Source organism: Bison bison, unplaced genomic scaffold, assembly GCF_000754665.1.
Source record: "Bison bison bison isolate TAMUID 2011002044 unplaced genomic scaffold, Bison_UMD1.0 scf7180017864482, whole genome shotgun sequence".
Lineage (NCBI taxonomy): Eukaryota > Metazoa > Chordata > Mammalia > Artiodactyla > Bovidae > Bison > Bison bison.
This window is the reverse complement of record NW_011495042.1, coordinates 4803043-4821674: the sequence shown is the minus strand read 5'-3', so window position 1 is coordinate 4821674 and position 18632 is coordinate 4803043. Positions and strand designations below refer to the sequence as shown.

Sequence of the window (18632 nt, the reverse complement as noted above, 5' to 3'; positions counted from 1 at the left end):
CCCGCCGTCCGCCGTGAGGGCTGTGCTGGCCGAGCTACCCGCCCTGGTCAGCGAGAGCGACATGCATGTGGCCCAGCTGGCCGTGGACTTCCTCGCTACCGTGACCCGCGCCCAGCCGGCCTCCATGGCCGAGGTCAGCGGCCCCGTGCTGGCCGAGCTGCTGCGGTTGCTGCGCTCGCCCCTGCTGCCGGCCGGGGTGCTGGCAGCCACTGAAGGCTTCCTGCAGGCCCTGGTGGGGACCCGGCCGCCGTGCGTGGACTACGCCAAGCTCATCGGCCTGCTCACGGCGCCTGTGTACGAGCAGGCAACGGAAGGCGGGCCCGGCCTGCATAAGCAAGTGTTCCACTCGCTGGCCCGCTGCGTGGCGGCCCTCGCCGCAGCCTGTCCCCAGGAGGCGGCGGGCACGGCCAACCGCCTGGTCGGCGAGGCCAGGTCGCCCAGCTCGAGCCCTGGGGTAAAGGTCCTGGCGTTCCTGTCACTGGCCGAGGTGGGCCAGGTGGCCGGGCCAGGCCCACAGCGGGAGCTGAAGGCGGTGCTCCTGGAAGCCCTGGGCTCACCCAGTGAGGACGTGAGGGCGGCCGCCTCCTACGCGCTGGGCCGCGTGGGCGCGGGGAACCTGCCCGACTTCCTGCCCTTCCTGCTGGGGCAGATGGAGGCCGAGCCCCGGAGGCAGTACCTGCTGCTGCACTCGCTGCGGGAGGCCCTGGGGGCCGCCCAGCCCGACAGCCTGAAGCCCTACGCCGAGGACATCTGGGCGCTGCTGTTCCAGCGCTGCGAGGGCGCCGAGGAGGGCACCCGGGGGGTGGTGGCAGAGTGCATCGGGAAGCTCGTCCTCGTAAACCCTCCCTTCCTCCTGCCCCGGTTCCGGAAGCAGCTCGCTGCAGGTAGGGCCCGGGGATGGGCAAAGGCAGCCCAGATTGAAAGTGGGCAACGCGCCCGAGAGGTCCACACTGGGTGAGCTCGTTCGGGTGACGGGGGTCTGAGCATCACGGTGTTGGTAAGATTCAGTGCAGAGGAGCCGTTAAAAACAGTGTTTCCTGAGACTTGGGGGCCTTTTCCAGGGGCCCCTTTGGGATGGAGGGGACACAAGTCTTCACGTGTCCTTCCAACAAGTAAACTCAGGATGCCACTGGGCGTTGTCAGCGGCCACATGCCCCAGGCAAAGGTTAGTAAAGGCGGTTCTCTGAGGGGCCAGAAATGGCAGGCCACAGAATGCAGCTTGTTTTGGGGACCAAATGTAAACGTGGACTCAGAGGGGATGCCAGGCCCCGTGGCTTGGAGAGGGCCAGGGACGGGGTGAGGAGGGCAGGTCTCATGTCGTGGGGTCAGAGCACGTCGGGATGTTCCGCAGCTCAGGGAGGAAGAAGGGCAGGTGGACAGTGGGCTCTGGGGCAAGTCAAAGCCCCTGGGAATGAGAGGCCTCCGGGCCCAGAGCTGGTCTGCTGGTCTCCCTGTGGTCAGCGGTGGGTTAGTTGCCATAATGCAGGCAGAGTGCTTGGTCTGGTGGGTGGCACCTAATTTGTACTGTTAGTATCTGCTGTCATTGCTGTGTTAGTGGTTCCAGTTGGGCCCTTACTGGGTGGCTGGTGTTGAAGCCGCAGCTCTGGCCCTCACTGCTGTGTGGACAGGATGCCTGTGTTGAGAGTATCACCTGTTACACCCATAGGGATCTTCACAAGAAACCTTGGGAGGCGAGGTTCTCGGCCTGAGAGGCAGTTTTTTTCCTTTTAAAAAAAATTGTATTTATTTTCGGCTGTGCTGGGTCTTTGTTGGTGTGCACGGGCTTTCTCCAGTTGCGGTGAGGTGGGGCTGCCCCTGGTGTGGTGCTTATCATTGTGGGGGCTTCTCTTGTTGCAGAGCACTGGCTCAGGAGTTGTGGCACTTGGGCTTAGTTGCTTCTCAGCATGCAGGATCTTCCTGGACCAGGGATTGAACCCATGTCCCCTGCATTGCACGGTGGATTCTTAACCACTGGGCCACCAGGGAAGTCTGAGCCCTGCGTTTTCATAGCTCAGGTTTGCTTGGGCCTTGCACCCACTGCTGAACCAGCTAACTGGCCACATTTCCTTTTTTACCACCAGCTATGGGACGCTTCGAGCCAGAGCAGCTGCCTGGTACCAGCAAGTTCATGGGACTTCCTCTCTCTGCACGCCCCTCACTGTGGTCTCCATCTCACTTTGTCCTTGGCCTCATTTTTCTTAATTCACTTAATCCTACTCTACATGTATTATCTTCACCAGCCACCCTGAATCTTCTTAGGAGCTAGTCAGGGTGGAAAGAGGAAAGAGGAAAAAAAGCTGCAAGTCTCAAGTCCATAACTCACTCCCTCATACCCAAGCATCAACTTGTAAACTTTGTCCTGAGTCTTGAACTAAAGTCTGTGGGTGGAAACAGCCTTAACCCATTCAGTGCTATGGGCTAGGGGGGTGGAAAGTAGAGAGGGGAGAGAGAGATGGCCAATTAATTTCCTCCACCCTGATGGGAAGTGTATTTCCTTCCCTTTCTGCAGCTTCTTTACCCGGAAAGCAAGCAGAAAAGCAAAATTAAGTGATTTTAGCCTGTCTGAAGCACAACTGCTCTCTCCTTGGAGAATGCAGGTTGCAGGGGGGCCCAGAGACAGCTCAGAAGCAGCTGGTGAATTCTGGACTTGCTGGGTGACCTTAGATCTGATTTTAACCTTTCTGGTCTCTTTTTCCACATCTGTAAAGTGGAGATTAACAATAATTTTTGAAATTATTTTAACTAACATTATTATCAACCAGTGACTAGGATTAAGCCAAAGGATTAATTGAGATAATATGTCTAAAAAATATCTGAAAAATAGAACGCAGCTCCAAGGCCTGAGCAGAGGTCTTTTTTCGGGTTGAGCCCCATCTTGGGTTCTTATTCTCTGTTCGTGTCCTTGGGGTGGGTGCTTGAGAACCAGCAGTTGTACCGTCTCAGCTGCAGCTGGAATTCAGGAGCGATTGTGGGCTGCCAAGGAAAGTGGTAATTGACTTCCTCAAAGATGGATGTGTAGGCTTGCACGGGAAGAGGTTCCGATCCCGTCTCCCACGGAGGCGAGGGGAAGCTTGGCGTCCCCCAGCCCGGGGGTGTCCAGGACCTGCCGTGCCCCTGCCAATGCCACCCCTCCCGTCCTGCAGGTCGGCCACACACCCGCTGCACCGTCATTACAGCAGTTAAGTACCTCATCTCCGATCAGCCCCACCCCATCGATCCCCTCCTGAAGACCTTCATTGGTGAGCACCCCCTCCCCTCTGCCTACTTCGGTCCTCTCCACCCTGTTCTTGGTCTTGATTTTTCTTCCTTTTCAAAAAAATTTTTATTGGAGTGTAACATTACAATGTTGTGTTACTTTAGGGTGTACAGGAAAGTGAATCAGTTATACATATACATAAATCCACTCTTTTTTCTTAGATTTTTTTCCATATAGGTCATTACAGAGTATTGAGTAAAGTTCCCTGTGCTATACAGCAGGTTCTTAATAGTTATCTATTTTATATATGTTGCTAAGTCACTTCAGTCGTGTCCGATTCTGTGCGACCCCATAGACGGCAGCCCACCAGACTCCCCTGTCCCTGGGATCCTCCAGGCAAGAATACTGGAGTGGGGTGCCATTGCCTTCTCCGATTTTATATATAGTCGTGTGTATATGTCAATCTCAATCTCCCAGTTTATCCCTCTCCCCCTTCCTTCTTGGTAACCACGTTTGTTTTCAACATCTGTAAGCCTGTTTCTGTTTTGTAAATAAGTTTATCTGTATCACTTTTAAAAACTAGATTCCACATGAGCAATATTGTATTTGTCCTTATCTGACTTACGTCACTCAGTATGACAATATCTTGGTCCGTCCATGTTGCTGCCAGTGGCATTATTTCATCCTTTTTTTGTGGCTAAGTAATAGCCCATTATGGGCTTCCCAGGGGGCACTAGTGGTAAAGAACCCACCTGCCAGTGCGAGTTAGATGTAAGTGACACAGGTTTGATTCCTGGGTGGGGAAGATCCCCTGGAGGAGGGCATGACAACCCACCCCAGTATTCTTGCCTGGAGAATCCATGGACAGAGGAGCCTGGCGGTCTGCACTCCATGAGGTCGCACACGCATTCGATAGTCCGATATGTATGTGTACCACATCTTCCTTATCTACTCCTCTGTTGATGGACATGTTGGTTGATTCCATGTCTTGACTGTTGGAGATAGTGCTGGAGTGAACATGGGGATGAATGTATCTTTTCGAATTAAGAGTTTTCCGCAGTTACATGTCCAGGAGTGGGATTGCTGGATCACATGGTAGTAATAGTTCTGTTTTTAGTTTTTAAAGGAACCTCTATCCTGTGCTTCATAGTGGCTATACAATTCATATTCCCCCCAGCAGTGTAGGAGGGTCACTTTATTGCCACATCCTTTCTGGCATTTATTGTTTATACATTTTTTGATGATGGCCATTCTGACCAGTGTTAGGTGATAGCTCATTGTCGTTTTGATTTGCATTTCTCTAATCATTAGTGACGTGGAGCATGTTTTGGCCATCTGTATGCCTTCCTTGAGGAATGTCTTTAGATCTTCTGCCTACTGAAATATCTTCTTCCCCATCAAATTTTTGCACACTACATTTTGCATGTATTGTGCTTTCTTGCCTGAATAAATGATTATTGACAGTTATGACAATAACAACTTTCTAATTTCAGCATTCCTTCCATATTTATTAGTTTGCATTTTATTCTCAGGAATAACTTTTTGTTTTCCCCCATTTTTTTATTCACTGATTTGTTCATATCATTATAGACTCAGGGATTTTTATTTCCTTCAGTGGATTATAATCTATTACTGTCTTTTATTTAGATTCTCAAGACTGTCTCACATTTAGCCAGTGGGAGACCTTCATGCTGGTTCCTATGTTCTGTTGACATGTTTCTATCATTCTTTTCACATATCCTTATCTTTTGCACAATAAGATGCTCCATACCCATCTTGAAGCTTTCCTGTCTCGTCCCTGGAATCAACCATTTCTCCAAGAAGCCCTGATTCCTTTTAGTGGAGGATGGTATTTATTATGTGTATTACACAGTAACCCCTGTGTACACGGGTTACCTCCTATTCTCGTCCAGCACCACAGGGTTCATGCTTGCTTTCTCCTTTTCCATGTACCCTTCTGTTATGGGAGAATGCCAGCTTCTCTTTTCCACAAGATATTTATTCACTTAATCCTGGAATACACAGAAGGTAGTCACAAGAATTGCTAACCCTTATCTGTGAAAAATCAGTATTCATTTATAATTCTTTCATCTTTAGCCTGAGGGGCATCTTGTCACAATACTTTGGAGTTACTTAGATGAGTTGTTCTCCTTCATAACCTGGGTACTTATATCATTTGAAATAGTTTTTTTTTAGGGACCCCTCTCATTCTTGATTTATTTATTGAATACATAAAACATGAACATAGTCTTTAAAAAGTCTAACCTACACAAAAAAGGTGTATGCTCAAAGAAATGCTGTGTGACTTTGTGTAAGTCTCTTTACCTCTCTGATCTTCAGGTGTCTTCATCTGAAATAACATCAGGGTAACATTTAGAGTCCTCACTCGCTGCTCTGCCATGTGCTTTTTAGACATTACCACGTTTTAATCCTGAAACCAGTGCTGCAGTGTAAGTGCAGCTGTTACCCCCATTTTACAGATGAGGACACTGAGGTGGCTCAAGGTCCCACAGTAACCTCATGGTCAAGCATAGATTTAAACCCAGGCCACACTCAAGTCCACTTTCTTCTCTGGACTTTGTTGTGTAAAGCACATGCTCAGAACACATCCATACCCGTCCAGCCAGGTCTGAGTGGCCCCTGTTAACCAGAGAAGCAAGGTGGGGTGGGGACAGCTGGGTGTTTGGCTGTGGCTGTGGCGCCCCTCACCCCCGCTTCTGGTCTCGCTGCCAGGAGAGTTCATGGAGAGCCTGCAGGACCCGGACTTGAACGTGCGCCGGGCCACCCTGGCTTTCTTCAACTCCGCCGTGCACAACAAGCCCTCGCTGGTCCGCGACCTGCTGGACGACATCCTGCCCTTCCTCTACCAGGAGACAAAGATCCGCCGTGACCTCATCCGAGAGGTGAAGCCGGGGGAGAACACAGCCAGGAGCCCTCAGGCCGGACTGCTGGGGCTGGGGAGAGGGTTAGGGTCAGGTTCATCAGAGCAAGCGCTGGCCCACAGGGTCCACTCTGCTCCTCTATTTCCTGGCTGTGGATCCTGGCCGGGGCAGCCCCAATCCTCTCTTAGCCTCAGTTTCTCCAAACAGGCCAAAGGAAAGACATAATGGGGTCCACATTATAGAGTTGTTGAGACGATTTAATGAGCTAAATCTTGCAAGTGCTCAGAACTGCTCCTGGCACACAGTCAGCACTTAAATGTGGGCAACTCTTGTGATCACTTGACATTCAGCAGGTGTTCAAGGGATACCAGACCTGCGCCTGGGCGCCAGGACTCAGCTGGCCCAGACACAAGCCACCAGTTTGCTAATGGCCTCCTGATTATTGAAATTACTTAAAGCCCACATGGTAAAGTTAGGATTTAAGAGGCAGAGAGTTAAAGTGATTTAATAGACAAGTCCTTGCGTGATATAAAGAGGTCTGAACCACCTAGCATCTCGGACAAAGATCCGATTCTGTTTAGAGATTAGGAAAGTTCCCCCAAAGGAGAAGGCATTTGAAGTGGGCTTTGAGGGGTGAGTAAGAATTTACCACTAAAAGCAAACCCTTGTGGTTTTAACAACGTCAAAGAGACCTGGATTTTTAATTCTGACTGAACCACTTACTAACTTGAGCTCGTCTCCTTGGGCAAGTTAACATTTCTGAGCCTTAGTTTCCTCATATATTAAACGGAGTTTATAGTAACACAGTCTTCCTGGGACTGTTGAGATGATTTGGTCAAGTGTCATCTTTCCAGCAGTCAGCACAGTGCCTGGCAGAGCATACCTGTTCAGTGGATTATAATAATTATTAGAATTACTGTTACTATTATCATTATCAAAAGGCTTTGCAGGCTGAGCACAGGCGTGGAGACTGGGGAGTCTAAGGCATGATTTGGAGACAGGACACAGTACTGAATGAGAGAGGGAGGGGTGCACAGCGGGAGCCTGGGAAGGTGTCTTCCGTGCCCCGGGGTCACAGTCCCCAGCCCGTTTTCCTCCCACCCTCCTTCCTGCAGGTGGAGATGGGGCCCTTTAAGCACACGGTGGACGATGGGCTAGATGTGCGGAAGGCAGCCTTCGCGTGCATGTACTCACTGCTGGAGAGCTGCTTGGGCCAGTTGGACGTCTGCGAGTTCCTGAACCACGTGGAGGACGGCTTGAAGGACCACTATGACATCCGGGTAGGAGGAGCCCCCGCTGGAACACTGCCCGTCTGTCCCCCACACCCGCCCCAGTCACCCCCACAAAAGTAGTCGCTTTGTTCTTTTATCTTTTTGGCTGCACAGTATGGCATGTGGGATCTTAGTTCCCCAATCAGGGATCAAACCCATGCCCACCCCTTGCACTGGAAGGCCAAGTCTTAACCACTGGACCACCAGGGAAGTCCCCCGCTTTGTTCTTTTCCAGGAAGAAAAAGAACCCAGTTCGCACACCTTTGGTGGGAGTGGGCAAGGCCTTGGGAGGTTGGTTTGGCCAGAACTACAAAAATAATAGAACTTAGAGACGTTTCATGTTTTTATTTCTTGATTTATTTGTGGCTGTCCTGGGTCTTCGTTGCTTCACGAGCTTTTCTCTAGTTGCAGCGTGTGGAGGCTACTTTCTGGTTGCGGCGTGTGGCTTCCGTATTGTGGAGCACAGAGTGTAGGGTGCTCCCAGCTCCGGGGCTCCAGAATGCAGGCTCGGTGGTGTGGCTCCCGGGCTTACTTGCTGTGCGGCATGGGGTCTTCCCACACCAGGGGTGAGCCCGTGTCTCCTGCACATGCAGGTGGATTCTTTGCCACTGAACCACCAGGGAAGCCCTAGGCACATTTCAAAGTGTGGAGTTCACTCTGTGAACTGACTCCGTGGACTTGACTCCTAAACATACGTTCCAAGAGTTTTAGACGAGAGGTGGTTCTCCACAGCACGCTGGCAGCCACCAAATGCCTGCTCATGGGGAACTGGCTCAGTGCACTGGGCGCCTCCCGTCACGGGTCCTGACACTGCTGCGGTGAGGTCTGTGGGCCGCCGTGGAAGGTGGCCCAGGCCCACTGTCAGATGGAGAGTGAGTTGTAGAAGTTTGGGCCGTTGTATTACCTGTCAGGGAGACAGGTTTCACCTTCTGTCCTCTTGGAGCTTTTTAATATATATACAATGAGCATGAATCCCTTTTATAATGAAAAACCAATGTAAAATAATCAAGTCGTTAATTGTGTTTGTTTAGACAATATAAAAGTGAATAAATGGAGTGGTAATCACCTGAAAGTTCCACACACTTAAGAGCCAGTGTTGTCAATCTCAGTGTTTGCTGGGCAAACACACAAAAACGTTCCTTAGCCAGCCAGTATTTGGTGAGTGCCAGCAGAGATCAGTGCGACGGGCAGGCCGGCTGCTACTTTGAGTTCTGGGGGTTGGGTCCAGACCTCTGCTCTCCCCAAGAGCCTGCTCCTTTCGGTCCTGGGCTATTTCACCAAGAACTGTCTTCCTTCCCGTGGTCAGATGCTAACCTTCATCATGCTCGCCCGACTGGCTACCCTGTGTCCTGTGCCCGTCCTGCAGAGGGTGGACCGGCTCATCGAGCCCCTCAGGGCCACCTGCACTGCCAAGGTAAGCCCCCTGCCCAGCCCTGTGTGTACCTGCCAGGTCCCCTGCAGATGGCTCATGGTTACCATTTACTAGGAATCTCCAGAGATACAGGTGGTCTGTGAAACACTTTATTCAGTCATTATCATTGTCTTATTCTTACCATTCTATACACAGGAGAAGAAAGGCTCAGAGAGGTTACTAAGGCTACGCAGTAACTTGCAGAGCTGGCATTCAAACCTAGCTCTTTATGACACATTTCCTGAGTGTCCGGCCTTGTGCAGGGTACCACCAGGCATGCGATACTGAACATCCTAATGGGGAAACTGAGTCAGACACTTAGGATTGCTAGCTAGTGGGCAGTTACCCTGGAGTGCCTCAGGGTCCGGGGAGGACCTGGGGCAGAAGGCGCACGGAAAGCTGTGCATTGAGAAGAGCCTGTCACACCCAGGGGGACCCAATAAATGCCTGCCAAATGCAAGAACTAATTTGGGTTTTGGAAGGGTTCAAATTAACCAAGAAAAGGGCAGAGCCATTTGAATCCAGCACTGCCCGCCAAGCTCTTAACCTCTACCAGGAAGAGCCTGAGTGTTGTCTGGATTGAGTCACAGAATGTCCTGAGAGCAGGCCAGGAACCTGGACTTGATTCCATAAACAGTAGGGAAATTCCTGAGATTCTCTGAATAGGCGGGCAAGGTGGGAATAAGGCAACAGAGGGCAAGCGAGCCAGCTTTGGGCTGGTAAGCAGGATGGGTTGCACTTGAGTGGGGGGAAGGGGTCAGCTAGCAGGCTGTCAGAACAAGCCATTCATCGAGTCCAGCGGTGCCAAGAGCCTCCTTTAAGCACCGTGAATGAAGCTAGGAGATGGGGCATGAGCTAGGCAACATGATAGGTGACCAGCTCATCGTTTCCACTTTAGGTCAAAGCTGGTTCCGTGAAACAGGAGTTTGAGAAGCAAGATGAACTGAAGCGCTCGGCCATGAGGGCAGTGGCCGCCCTGCTGACCATCCCGGAAGTGGGCAAGAGCCCCATCATGGCTGACTTCTCGTCCCAAATTCGATCCAACCCCGAGCTGGCTGCCCTCTTTGAAAGCATCCAGAAGGATTCCGTTTCGGCTCCCAGCACAGACTCCATGGAACTCAGCTAGCACCCACCCCCTGGGGACCCCGACACGCAAGGAGGCCCACCAGAGTCAAAGCCAGAGCCTCACCCTCCTACCACCGCAGGCCTCTACTCCTGCCCTTTCTCCATCTCCTGCTCGGGGCTTCCAGCACCTTCTCCAGGGACCCCAACTCACAGGCTCTGTCAGAGCTGCCAACAGTTGGGCCCTTTAACTCAGGACAGTCATTCAGAGGGGGCGTGGTAGTCCTTCCAGGCCTCCCACGAAGATGGATGTGACTTCACACAGGTTAGCCTGGCTCCCTCCAGCCGGGGGTCCCTGCTCAGTGTTCAGTCTTTAGAAATACCCTCGTGCTCACAGGAGGCAGGGGGCCGGCCTTCCTCCCCGCCGCTGTCCCAGACGTCGTCACTCCCCCGCTCCCCTTTCTCTATTTCACCTGTTCTGATGTGCCAAAAGTAGTGCTTTGGCTGGGCATCTGAAAAACTCGAGATACCTCTATGAGCTCTTCACACTTTAGCATCCAAAATGCTTTACAGTTTTGCAAGGCCAGGTGGGTTGGGTAGGAAATAAGATGTAATTTTTTTTCTAACCCCCAGACTCTTATGTAGCAAATCAGCAAACGTGTCACTGGGTGGTTTGTGAACCGTCCTCTTTACTTTTTAGTATCAAGGACACAGAAACAGTAAACGTCAGGCCAAAGAATTTTCTGCCATCCCAGGTCAATAAAGGACAGATCCTGAATCACCATTATTTTCTCTGCACAATTCCTCTCCTCAGTAGTTAAGACTGTCAGAATGCTTCCCAAGTCTTTCAGAGAAATGAAATGACCAATAATTTACTCAACAAATGTTTTGTCAGATTAGGTTTTGAACAGGACCCATCAATCTGAGACATCTATCTACTACTACTATGAGGTTTAAACCCAGTCCTGTGCCAGAGTGCCACATGCCCTGTCCCACGTGACCTATGCTGCTTAAACCGTGTGTTGGAAAAAAGGTTCATAAAAATTCATGAAACAGCTGAACCCTAGCTATTGTTACCTGAGATCTACGGCTGCAGTTGAAAGGGAAACCTGATTGTCCTCAGTCTTCCTAAGAACCACACAGGGTAACTTCTGTTCTAACTTTACAAAGTGAGGCTGAAAATGACTACCTGCTCCAAGTGCAAGGTCCTTCCATCTGGGTCTCAGAACCGACCCTGCTCTGAGCAGATCACAGGTCCTTTACAAACACCCCTTCCTAACAGAAGGTTCCAGAGAGCATGAACAGGCAGAAGACCAATCTGTGGCAAGCTGTCATACTGAAGACTTAAGAACCAAGGGGGAGATGCCAGATGGTTGGGTTTTATGCTTTTATTACCACAAACAAAATGTGCACACGAGCTGTCTATTCATTTTCCTCGCTGCGCAGTCTGGCATTGGGATTGGTGATTCTGATGGCCAGCTGGGCTGCTCTTTCCACAATGGCCTTGCGGTTCTTGGAGGAGACGTTGTGAGCAATCTCAGCACAGTAAGATCTGGGAGAGACAATCAGTACACAGTAAGGAGGCCTGCCTGGAAGGCACGCAGTGTTCCAGTGGGAGGGCGAGAGCTTTGGCTCCTTTGCTTTTAGAGCCACAGCACTAAAGGCAGGGGCTGCAGACTCACCTAATGCCATGGTAGTAGCAGCAAGCTCCTAAGTGTTCCCTGGTAGTGACTCCTCTCACTGAATCCTGCCAGCAGCCTTGTAACCCAGGCATCACCTCCATTTTACAGACAGGGAAACCAAGGCCCACCCAGGCCAGGATGGCTCAGCCCTCTGGGCCAACCTGCACAGCTCAAGGCAGTCTCAGGGAGCTTGGCCTTGCCAGTGCAAAGTTCAGGTAAACCTTCTGCAAAGCAACTAACAACCAAAATGCAACAGTCTGATTAAGCCAAGGGCTGCCCGCCCAGACCATAAGCATCATTTGCTACAGACAAAATTCAAGCTGAAAAGTAACAATGTCTAGACTCACTCAGTGAATGACAACACTGAACAATTTCTGAGCACTTGGCAGGTACTGGTCTATTCATTCCTTTGCAGCCACATCCCACCCAGGTTGGCAACAAATTGGTCTCATGAGCACATTTCATCATGAGCACATTTCAGCAAGGAAATGCCATTAACAGTGGATTAAGACAAGACACTCTACACCCCTGGAGGAATTTCAGCAGACTCTAAAGGCAGCAGGCAGAGTTAAGAACTCTGCAGGAAAATAGCTTCACAGTAAGAGACAAACCAATCCAGACAGAGAACTGCTTTGTTTTAAAGTCTACTCATGCAATTATCTTAAAGGAGACTTAAGTTGTATCACACTTTCCATCTTTAAAAAAAAAAAAAAACACTCAGGTCCTCATCCATGTGTATTTAATAAGCACGATCACAGTGATGTGTTCAGTTACTGCAATGATCAACTTAAGTTTCAGTTATTTAAAGATAAATGCCCAGAAATGGAATTTGTGAATTAGATGCAGAGTATTTCTGTGGCTATTGATAACAGACTGCCAAGGTACTATTTAAAACACACCTATCTTTATGGCAACTGGCAACATATGCACCACAATCTTTGCTACACAAAAGGGATTAAACCGAACCATTCTGTCACAGTTCTCTACCAACCTGCTAACTCCGTGCGCTCTCGGCATCCAACATTAATTCCTAAGCCCATCCTTTCCAAAATACTTCCAACATTTTAATGCCTAACTTCCTGACCTAGAGAATCTCAACGGTAAGTGAGAATACTGGTTGGTTGTTACTTGTGCCTGCAATTACTACAGGTAGGGGAAGAAAACACACTCTCCTCCGCTTAACCAAAACATACCGTTTCCCCCAATCCAGATCAAAACTGTCTAAATCACCCCCCATGAAAAAGCTTTTCTCATCCCACTGCCCTAAGAAAACCATAGGTCATTTATACACAGTGCTCCCCAAGTGTCTACATTCCTCAGAACACGTGCTGTCCTCTGCCTGCGGGCTCTCCCCAAAAGAGGCAGCAACTCCTCTACTCCTGTAGCCCTCTGAAGATTCCTGTGGCCACAGCACTAAGGATCCCCTGGGTCTGGGGTCTCTATTTCATCCCTGCCCCTTCCCCCACATAAGTAATGTTCTGAAAACCACTGCCAGAGGATGCTGCAGTGCCAAGCAAAGCCATTACCTCTTTTCAGGTCCCAGGCCTCTACAATTTCAGGGCACCCCCCCACTGCCCCCCAGCAAAGGAAACATTCTGGAGTCCCCAACAAGCATCCTCCAAGCTCCTGAGGACACAAGACTCCTCCAAATGCATTCTAGAAGGTCTAGAGTTGCCTGCCCAAACCGATCTCACAGGCTGGCTTCTGACACCTGAACCCAGAGGTGAGACCCAACTCACTTGTTGCACATCAGCAGCACCTCAAGCTCCTTGACGTTGTGGACCAGGAACTTCCGGAAGCCGCTGGGCAGCATGTGCTTGGTTTTCTTGTTGCTCCCATAACCGATGTTGGGCATCAAGATCTGGCCCTTGAATCTTCTGCGCACCCTGTTGTCAATGCCTCTGGGCTTCCGCCAGTTCCGCTGAAAGAAAACACATTGTTAGTGTCTGTGAAGACACCAACTCTGCCTTCAGGAGAAAAAAGGGGGCCAGATGAAAAGAAAATATGCCATCTAGTTGTCTTTGGGTAACAGGATTTCATAGGAGCTCCTACATTTGACCAGCATAAATACACACCTACATTCACACCCCTTCCAAGCAAAGAAAAAGCAGGCTACATATCCATGAACCGTGAGGGGCCTGTGTATTAAGATGAGGAGCCCGGCTTTCAACATCACACTCAGCACCTAAGTTTTCCCACCTATGCAGTAAATATAATCTCTCCCTCATATTGTCATCAAGCCACCTGAGATGTAACTAATATAAGCTTCTAGATACCTCAAAACAGGCCCATGCCCCGTGTCATTTAAATTCCAATTTACACATCAAGGGACTGAGTGGCGGTGAGGCAGGGACACCTGGGGTTCTAGAGAGCCCTGCCACCAGCCAGACCAGTCATCTAGCAAAACTCAGAAACCCAACAGCCTGTTTAGGAACCATCTATCTTCACCCAACACACACTTCCATCCTGGGCCACATACCTTGATTTTGACATATCGGTCTGATTGATGCCTAATGAACTTCTTGGTCCTCTTTTTGACGATCTTAGGCTTCACGAGGGGTCTGAGGGCGGCCATGATGCCTTCAAGAAAGAGGCAAGAGACCACGTCAAAGATGACTTCTTGGAAGGAGGCTTTCTCGCCCTGACCCGGGGGCTTGAACTCTTGTTGCAGAGTGTCTTCCAATCACCAGATACTGAGCAAACTGGGAATGGAATGGGTACCTCTGCCAGGCTTGCTTTCCCTCCCGACTCCGAAGCTGGCAGAATACAAGCCATTCTCCAGATGCGATCCTGGGAGGTTAGGGGGTCAGCCTGCTCAGTCAGAGCCAAGAGAGAAAGCCGCCAAAAGGGGCATCCTCAAAGGTCAAGACGCAGTTTCACATTCCCAGAGATCCTGACCCGCTACCAGAATTTCGGTTAACTACACTATTCGGCTCGCAGTTCGGCTTTTTTTGGCGGCCCCGCCACAGCAGCAACTCCAGGGCCAGAAACAGGAGGAGGAGCGCCGAACAGTGGAAACAGACAAATACACGTGAGTAGACAGGGCTGAGCGAGGTGATCCGAGGACTCGAGCCAGGGCAATCAGGCCGCAACCCTCCCAGTCGCTCCACAGCCCCCTAGGACCCCCGCATAGTCTGGCCCCAACCAGCGCCCTGCGCCCCCAGGGCTCAAACAAGCTGTCCGCAGCTCTGACTGACCCCAGGCGGCCTCCGTTGGAGCACAAGCGGCCCTGGGAAGCGAACCTCCATCACCCGCCGGGCCGCTTCGCTCGGAACTTGTACGCACTCCAGCCAACCAAGAAGGGCAATGCCCACCCAAACGACTGCTGGGAAGGACGAGCTTTCCCGACAGGCGGCGAAGGGGCCAGAGGCAGGCCGCAGAGACGCGGATGGCCAACGATTAACACTCACCGAGTCAGAGATGGCTGCCACCTCCGTAGGCAGCGCCGGGGAAGAGAGAGGACGGTGCCGCGCGGGGGCCGATGGGACGTCACTTCGCATCCTGACGGAGAAAAGGCAAGCACTTCCGGCGTTTAGCCCTTCAAAGATACTAAAGACACGTCAGAGAAATAATACTGAAAAAAAGCCGAGGCTGCCTGTGTTTTCCTAGTTATTAATATCTAGGAGTAGCACTAAAAATTTTCATGCCTTCAGTTGGGACCGCATAAAAATTTGAAATTCTTTTTGGAACTTCCAAGACCTGGTGAGGCGGCATTCACTTCCGCCAGGAATTGAAGCCGTCCCTCCGGAGGATAATCCAATTTTCAGATTATTTTCGCCAGCGTTTCTTCTTCCGAAGTGCGCCTCCTTGTGGCCAGGAGAGAGCAAAACATAGACTTCCTAATAATTCTCTCACGTAGACTGTTAAAACACTCATTCGGGGGGTTGCGCGCGCACACACACACACACACACACACACACTTCTAACCATTAGGCTAGACTAGATGGTCTGGTTATTCATTGTTCTCGGTTTGTTGAATTTTAGCTTTTGTTTTTAACATTAATGTCAAAATTAAATTTCAAGAGAAAAGAAAACGGCTTTTGATTCCAAGACCCGAACACAATACGGATGTCTTGTCATCAGCGATCTTGGTAGTTACACAGCCAGACGGAGACAGAAGCTGAGATGGATTGATTGTGTTGTTGACTGCGTGATGGGTGAGAAGGGAAGGGAGTGTTGACAACTCCTTGGTGAGATTTTGACTGTGGAGGGGGAGTGTGAGGACACCCGGAGACGTGAGATGGGAGTTGTGAAGGGAATGTCTTGTCCAAAATCACATCGCTGGCGGCACCACACCTCAGGAATCCTGTTTGTCCTGTGGCTGAAGGAGTCAGGTGGGATGCCCAGCACAGAGGCACTGAGCTAACAGCAGCCCACAGGGTGTGTGTCGTGATGGAAAAGGTCTTGACCGGGTCAGATGGGTGAGTCGGGAAGGGCTCATGAACCAGGGAGTATGCTTGCAGTTGCGAAAGGCCCAAGAGTTTTGGAAGTAGTGACCCAAAGGGCTCAGTCTTGAGGGGGATGAGGGACATGCTTATTTTATTTCAAGAGGAGGGCACAGGGGTACCCACACTACCTGCTGCTTCCTGGTGGGCACTGAGGTCCGGGATGAGTGGCTGGAGAGGGCATGCTGGCACCCCCATCAACACTCCAGGAAATGTGCCTGCTGTTTTCCCCAGACCTTGGACCCCAGCTTTCCAACACCCCTCTAGCCACAGCTTCTGAATCTGGAAATTACATCAGCTGAATCACAGGTGAAATGAGGAAAACCTCAACCCAGTTTTATTTCAACAGGACAGAGGTCAGGAGAGGGAGACACTCAAAAACCACATCTTCCCCTGGACACATCCACGCTCTGAGACACTGGACGCTTTGTCTGGAGACAGCTGGCCCAGGCCTTCCCACTGAAACGACTTCTCTTGCCTGGCTCTTTAACGCCCTCCCTGCGTCTACAGCTCTGGGCTGCTAGCTGCGCTGGTGCCTGGCCCCAGGATGGCTAGGTCTGGTGACACCTGGGCCACTCTAGTTGATGTGATAGATCTTGTGGGCATCGTAATAGGCGTAGGTCACGTAATTCACGTCCTTAATGGGCCACCAGCAGTCGGAGTGGTAGGTGGCCGGGTAGACGTGGGGCCGCTGTTGGACACAGCTGAAGATGGCCAGGCTCCGGTCCATGGTCACGGTGGGCAGGTAGAGCCGCAGCTTGTCCAGGAGGTGACCCGGCCAGAAGAAGTTGGGATGGGTTAGCTGCGGACTGCTGGGCTTCTTCTCCTTCAGCTTCCTGGGGAAGGAGAAGACAGAGACAGTCGTCATGGAGACAGGGGGCAGCTGGGGCTCCTTCCCCAGCGAAGGTGCAGCTCTGTACTAAGCACTCTAGTACTCTGTTGTCCTGCTGCCTCCCGGAGGCCTAGAGGGGCGAAGTCATTTCCCCAAGGCCACACAGCTGGCAAGTGGCGGGGGGTGGGCTTGACTGCCAGTCGGCTGTCTCTAAATCCAGACTCTTAACACGCACACCACCTGTTCTGTAGAGGCATTGTCACGTGCTGTTCAGAGGGCAGCCGCTGGAGTCAGCACACCTGGGTCCAAATCTCTGCTCTACCACTTAATAGATCCGTGACTTGGAGCAAGGTAGTCAGCCTTCCTGTACGGCAGTTTCCTCTTCTGTGAAATGGGAATGCTAAGCGTAACTTCATAGGGTTGTGGAGAGGGTTTACGTGAATTAACGAGTGGGGAGCAGTGTCTGCCTGGCACTCTTGTGTGTGCATGCGTGCTAAGTCTCTTCAGTCGTGTCTGACTCTCTGCAACCCCATGGACTGTAGCCTGCCAGGCTCCTCTGTCCATGGGATTCTCTGGGCAAGAATACTGGAGTGGGTTGCTATGCCCTTTTGCAGAGGATCTTCCTGACCCAGGGATTGAAGGCTCCTGCACTGCAGGTGGATTCTTTACTGCTGAGCCACCAGGGAAGCCTCTGGCACACTTAAGGGTCACTTTACAGATCCTCAGCTCCTGGGCACTGATTCCTGCATGCTGGGTCCCATGTACCCTGCAATACTCGAGTCCTGGGTCCCTTCCTCCCACCTGCTCCCCCCCTCCCAGAGTTCGATGATCACTACAGACCTGGTGAATTCCTCAAATTCCTTAAAATTGATTTTCTTGATTTTCTTCGGCATTTTCCTGGTGGAGGAGAGAGAGAGAGGTATCTCGTCAGGAGACAGGAAATCCAGGTCAGTGGGGCCTCAGGGAGTAAGTATGTCAGGGTGATGGGGGCCCACCTCTGAATCCAGACCAGAGCCCTGAAAAGAGAACTTCTCCCTGTTCGGGGTCCTGACTGTCTGCCATACTCCAGTGGAACACACGGTGAACTGGAGTGTCTAGATCTCTGGGGCCCTACTGGGGAGGCAGACAGGATGGCAGAGCTGGGTTCCTAGCCTCGCTGGTTGGGCAACTTGGGACCAGTCAGTCCCCTTGTGGGGGCCTCGGGTTTCTCGTTCCCCAGCACGGAGACCTCTCAAGTCATTACGAGACATGCTCAATCATCTGAATCCTTTTTGCGCCTGCGACTCCCACTTGCCCTCCAGAGCTGAATCCCGCCTTGAGGACAAGGGTGGTAAAAGGTAACGCCCCAAATCTGGGGCCTGGTAGACATCACTTAATCACCACAGCACTCTTTCCCAGCAAGCCTGCATCTGCCTCGGAATCTTTGACAAGGCATGCTAAGTAGCCAATGAAACCAGTCCACCCCCGCCCTGGGGGACCTCTATCCTTTAAAACTGGGGCCTGTCAGAGCAGGACAGAAGTCACTTTCTCAGTTTTTTGAGGTTCATGGCTCAGGAATTGGTGGCAGCCATGCAGGGGATCAGAGAGGACTCTCTAGGTGACCAGCTGCCCAGCTCACCCTCAGCTCTTCCCTGCCAGGACTGTGGCCAGCTCCACCTGCAGGCGAAGCCCACTCCTACACTCAAGAATGGCCTGAAGGGATAGGCTATGACAATCAGTGCTCAGGTGCTAAGGGTCCTCACTGTGTGTGTGGTAGAGCTGTCAGGCCCATTTTACAGATGAACATGCTAAGGTTCAGTAAGCGAGGTAACGGTCCATTTGACCTCTGGTCTGTCAGTGGAGCAGATTGCT

The 18632-nt window shown here is 51.3% G+C and overlaps 3 protein-coding genes across 3 annotated transcripts in view; 1 reads left to right on the top strand and 2 right to left on the bottom strand.

Annotated features, from left to right (window-relative positions):
* CAND2 (cullin-associated and neddylation-dissociated 2 (putative)) overlaps positions 1–10609 on the top strand; it is a 23242-nt gene extending 12633 nt beyond the window's left edge. Inside the window, exons 10-15 of the mRNA XM_010862516.1 lie at positions 6–884; positions 3144–3239; positions 5930–6099; positions 7194–7358; positions 8656–8763; positions 9659–10609. Coding sequence (XP_010860818.1) covers positions 6–884; positions 3144–3239; positions 5930–6099; positions 7194–7358; positions 8656–8763; positions 9659–9886 — 1646 coding nt within the window. The 3' untranslated portion in view covers positions 9887–10609. The remainder of the gene's footprint in view (positions 1–5; positions 885–3143; positions 3240–5929; positions 6100–7193; positions 7359–8655; positions 8764–9658) is intronic.
* Positions 10610–11195: 586 nt separating this feature from the next.
* Positions 11196–14996, bottom strand: LOC105004738 (60S ribosomal protein L32). The gene is made up of 4 exons (XM_010862454.1): positions 14915–14996; positions 13984–14084; positions 13244–13425; positions 11196–11374 (listed from the first exon to the last, which is right to left on the bottom strand). Exons 2-4 carry the CDS (start codon positions 14077–14079, stop codon positions 11245–11247), a joined length of 408 nt encoding a protein of 135 aa, XP_010860756.1. The 5' UTR covers positions 14080–14084; positions 14915–14996; the 3' UTR covers positions 11196–11244.
* Positions 14997–16289: 1293 nt separating this feature from the next.
* Positions 16290–18632, bottom strand: part of EFCAB12 (EF-hand calcium binding domain 12) — an 18338-nt gene continuing 15995 nt past the window's right edge. The window contains exons 8-9 of the mRNA XM_010862453.1: positions 17622–17681; positions 16290–16785 (exon numbers count right to left, since the gene is read on the bottom strand). Coding sequence (XP_010860755.1) covers positions 16527–16785; positions 17622–17681 — 319 coding nt within the window. The 3' untranslated portion in view covers positions 16290–16526. The remainder of the gene's footprint in view (positions 16786–17621; positions 17682–18632) is intronic.

Coding starts and splice junctions, on each gene's coding strand:
- LOC105004738 (XM_010862454.1), bottom strand. CDS start 14,079: ATGGCCGCCCTCAGACCCCTCGTGAAGCCTAAGATCGTCAAAAAGAGG. Junction 13,426..13,983: donor ACCGATATGTCAAAATCAAG/GTATGTGGCCCA, acceptor GTTTTCTTTCAG/CGGAACTGGCGGAAGCCCAG. Junction 11,375..13,243: donor GTGCTGCTGATGTGCAACAA/GTGAGTTGGGTC, acceptor TGTCTCTCCCAG/ATCTTACTGTGCTGAGATTG.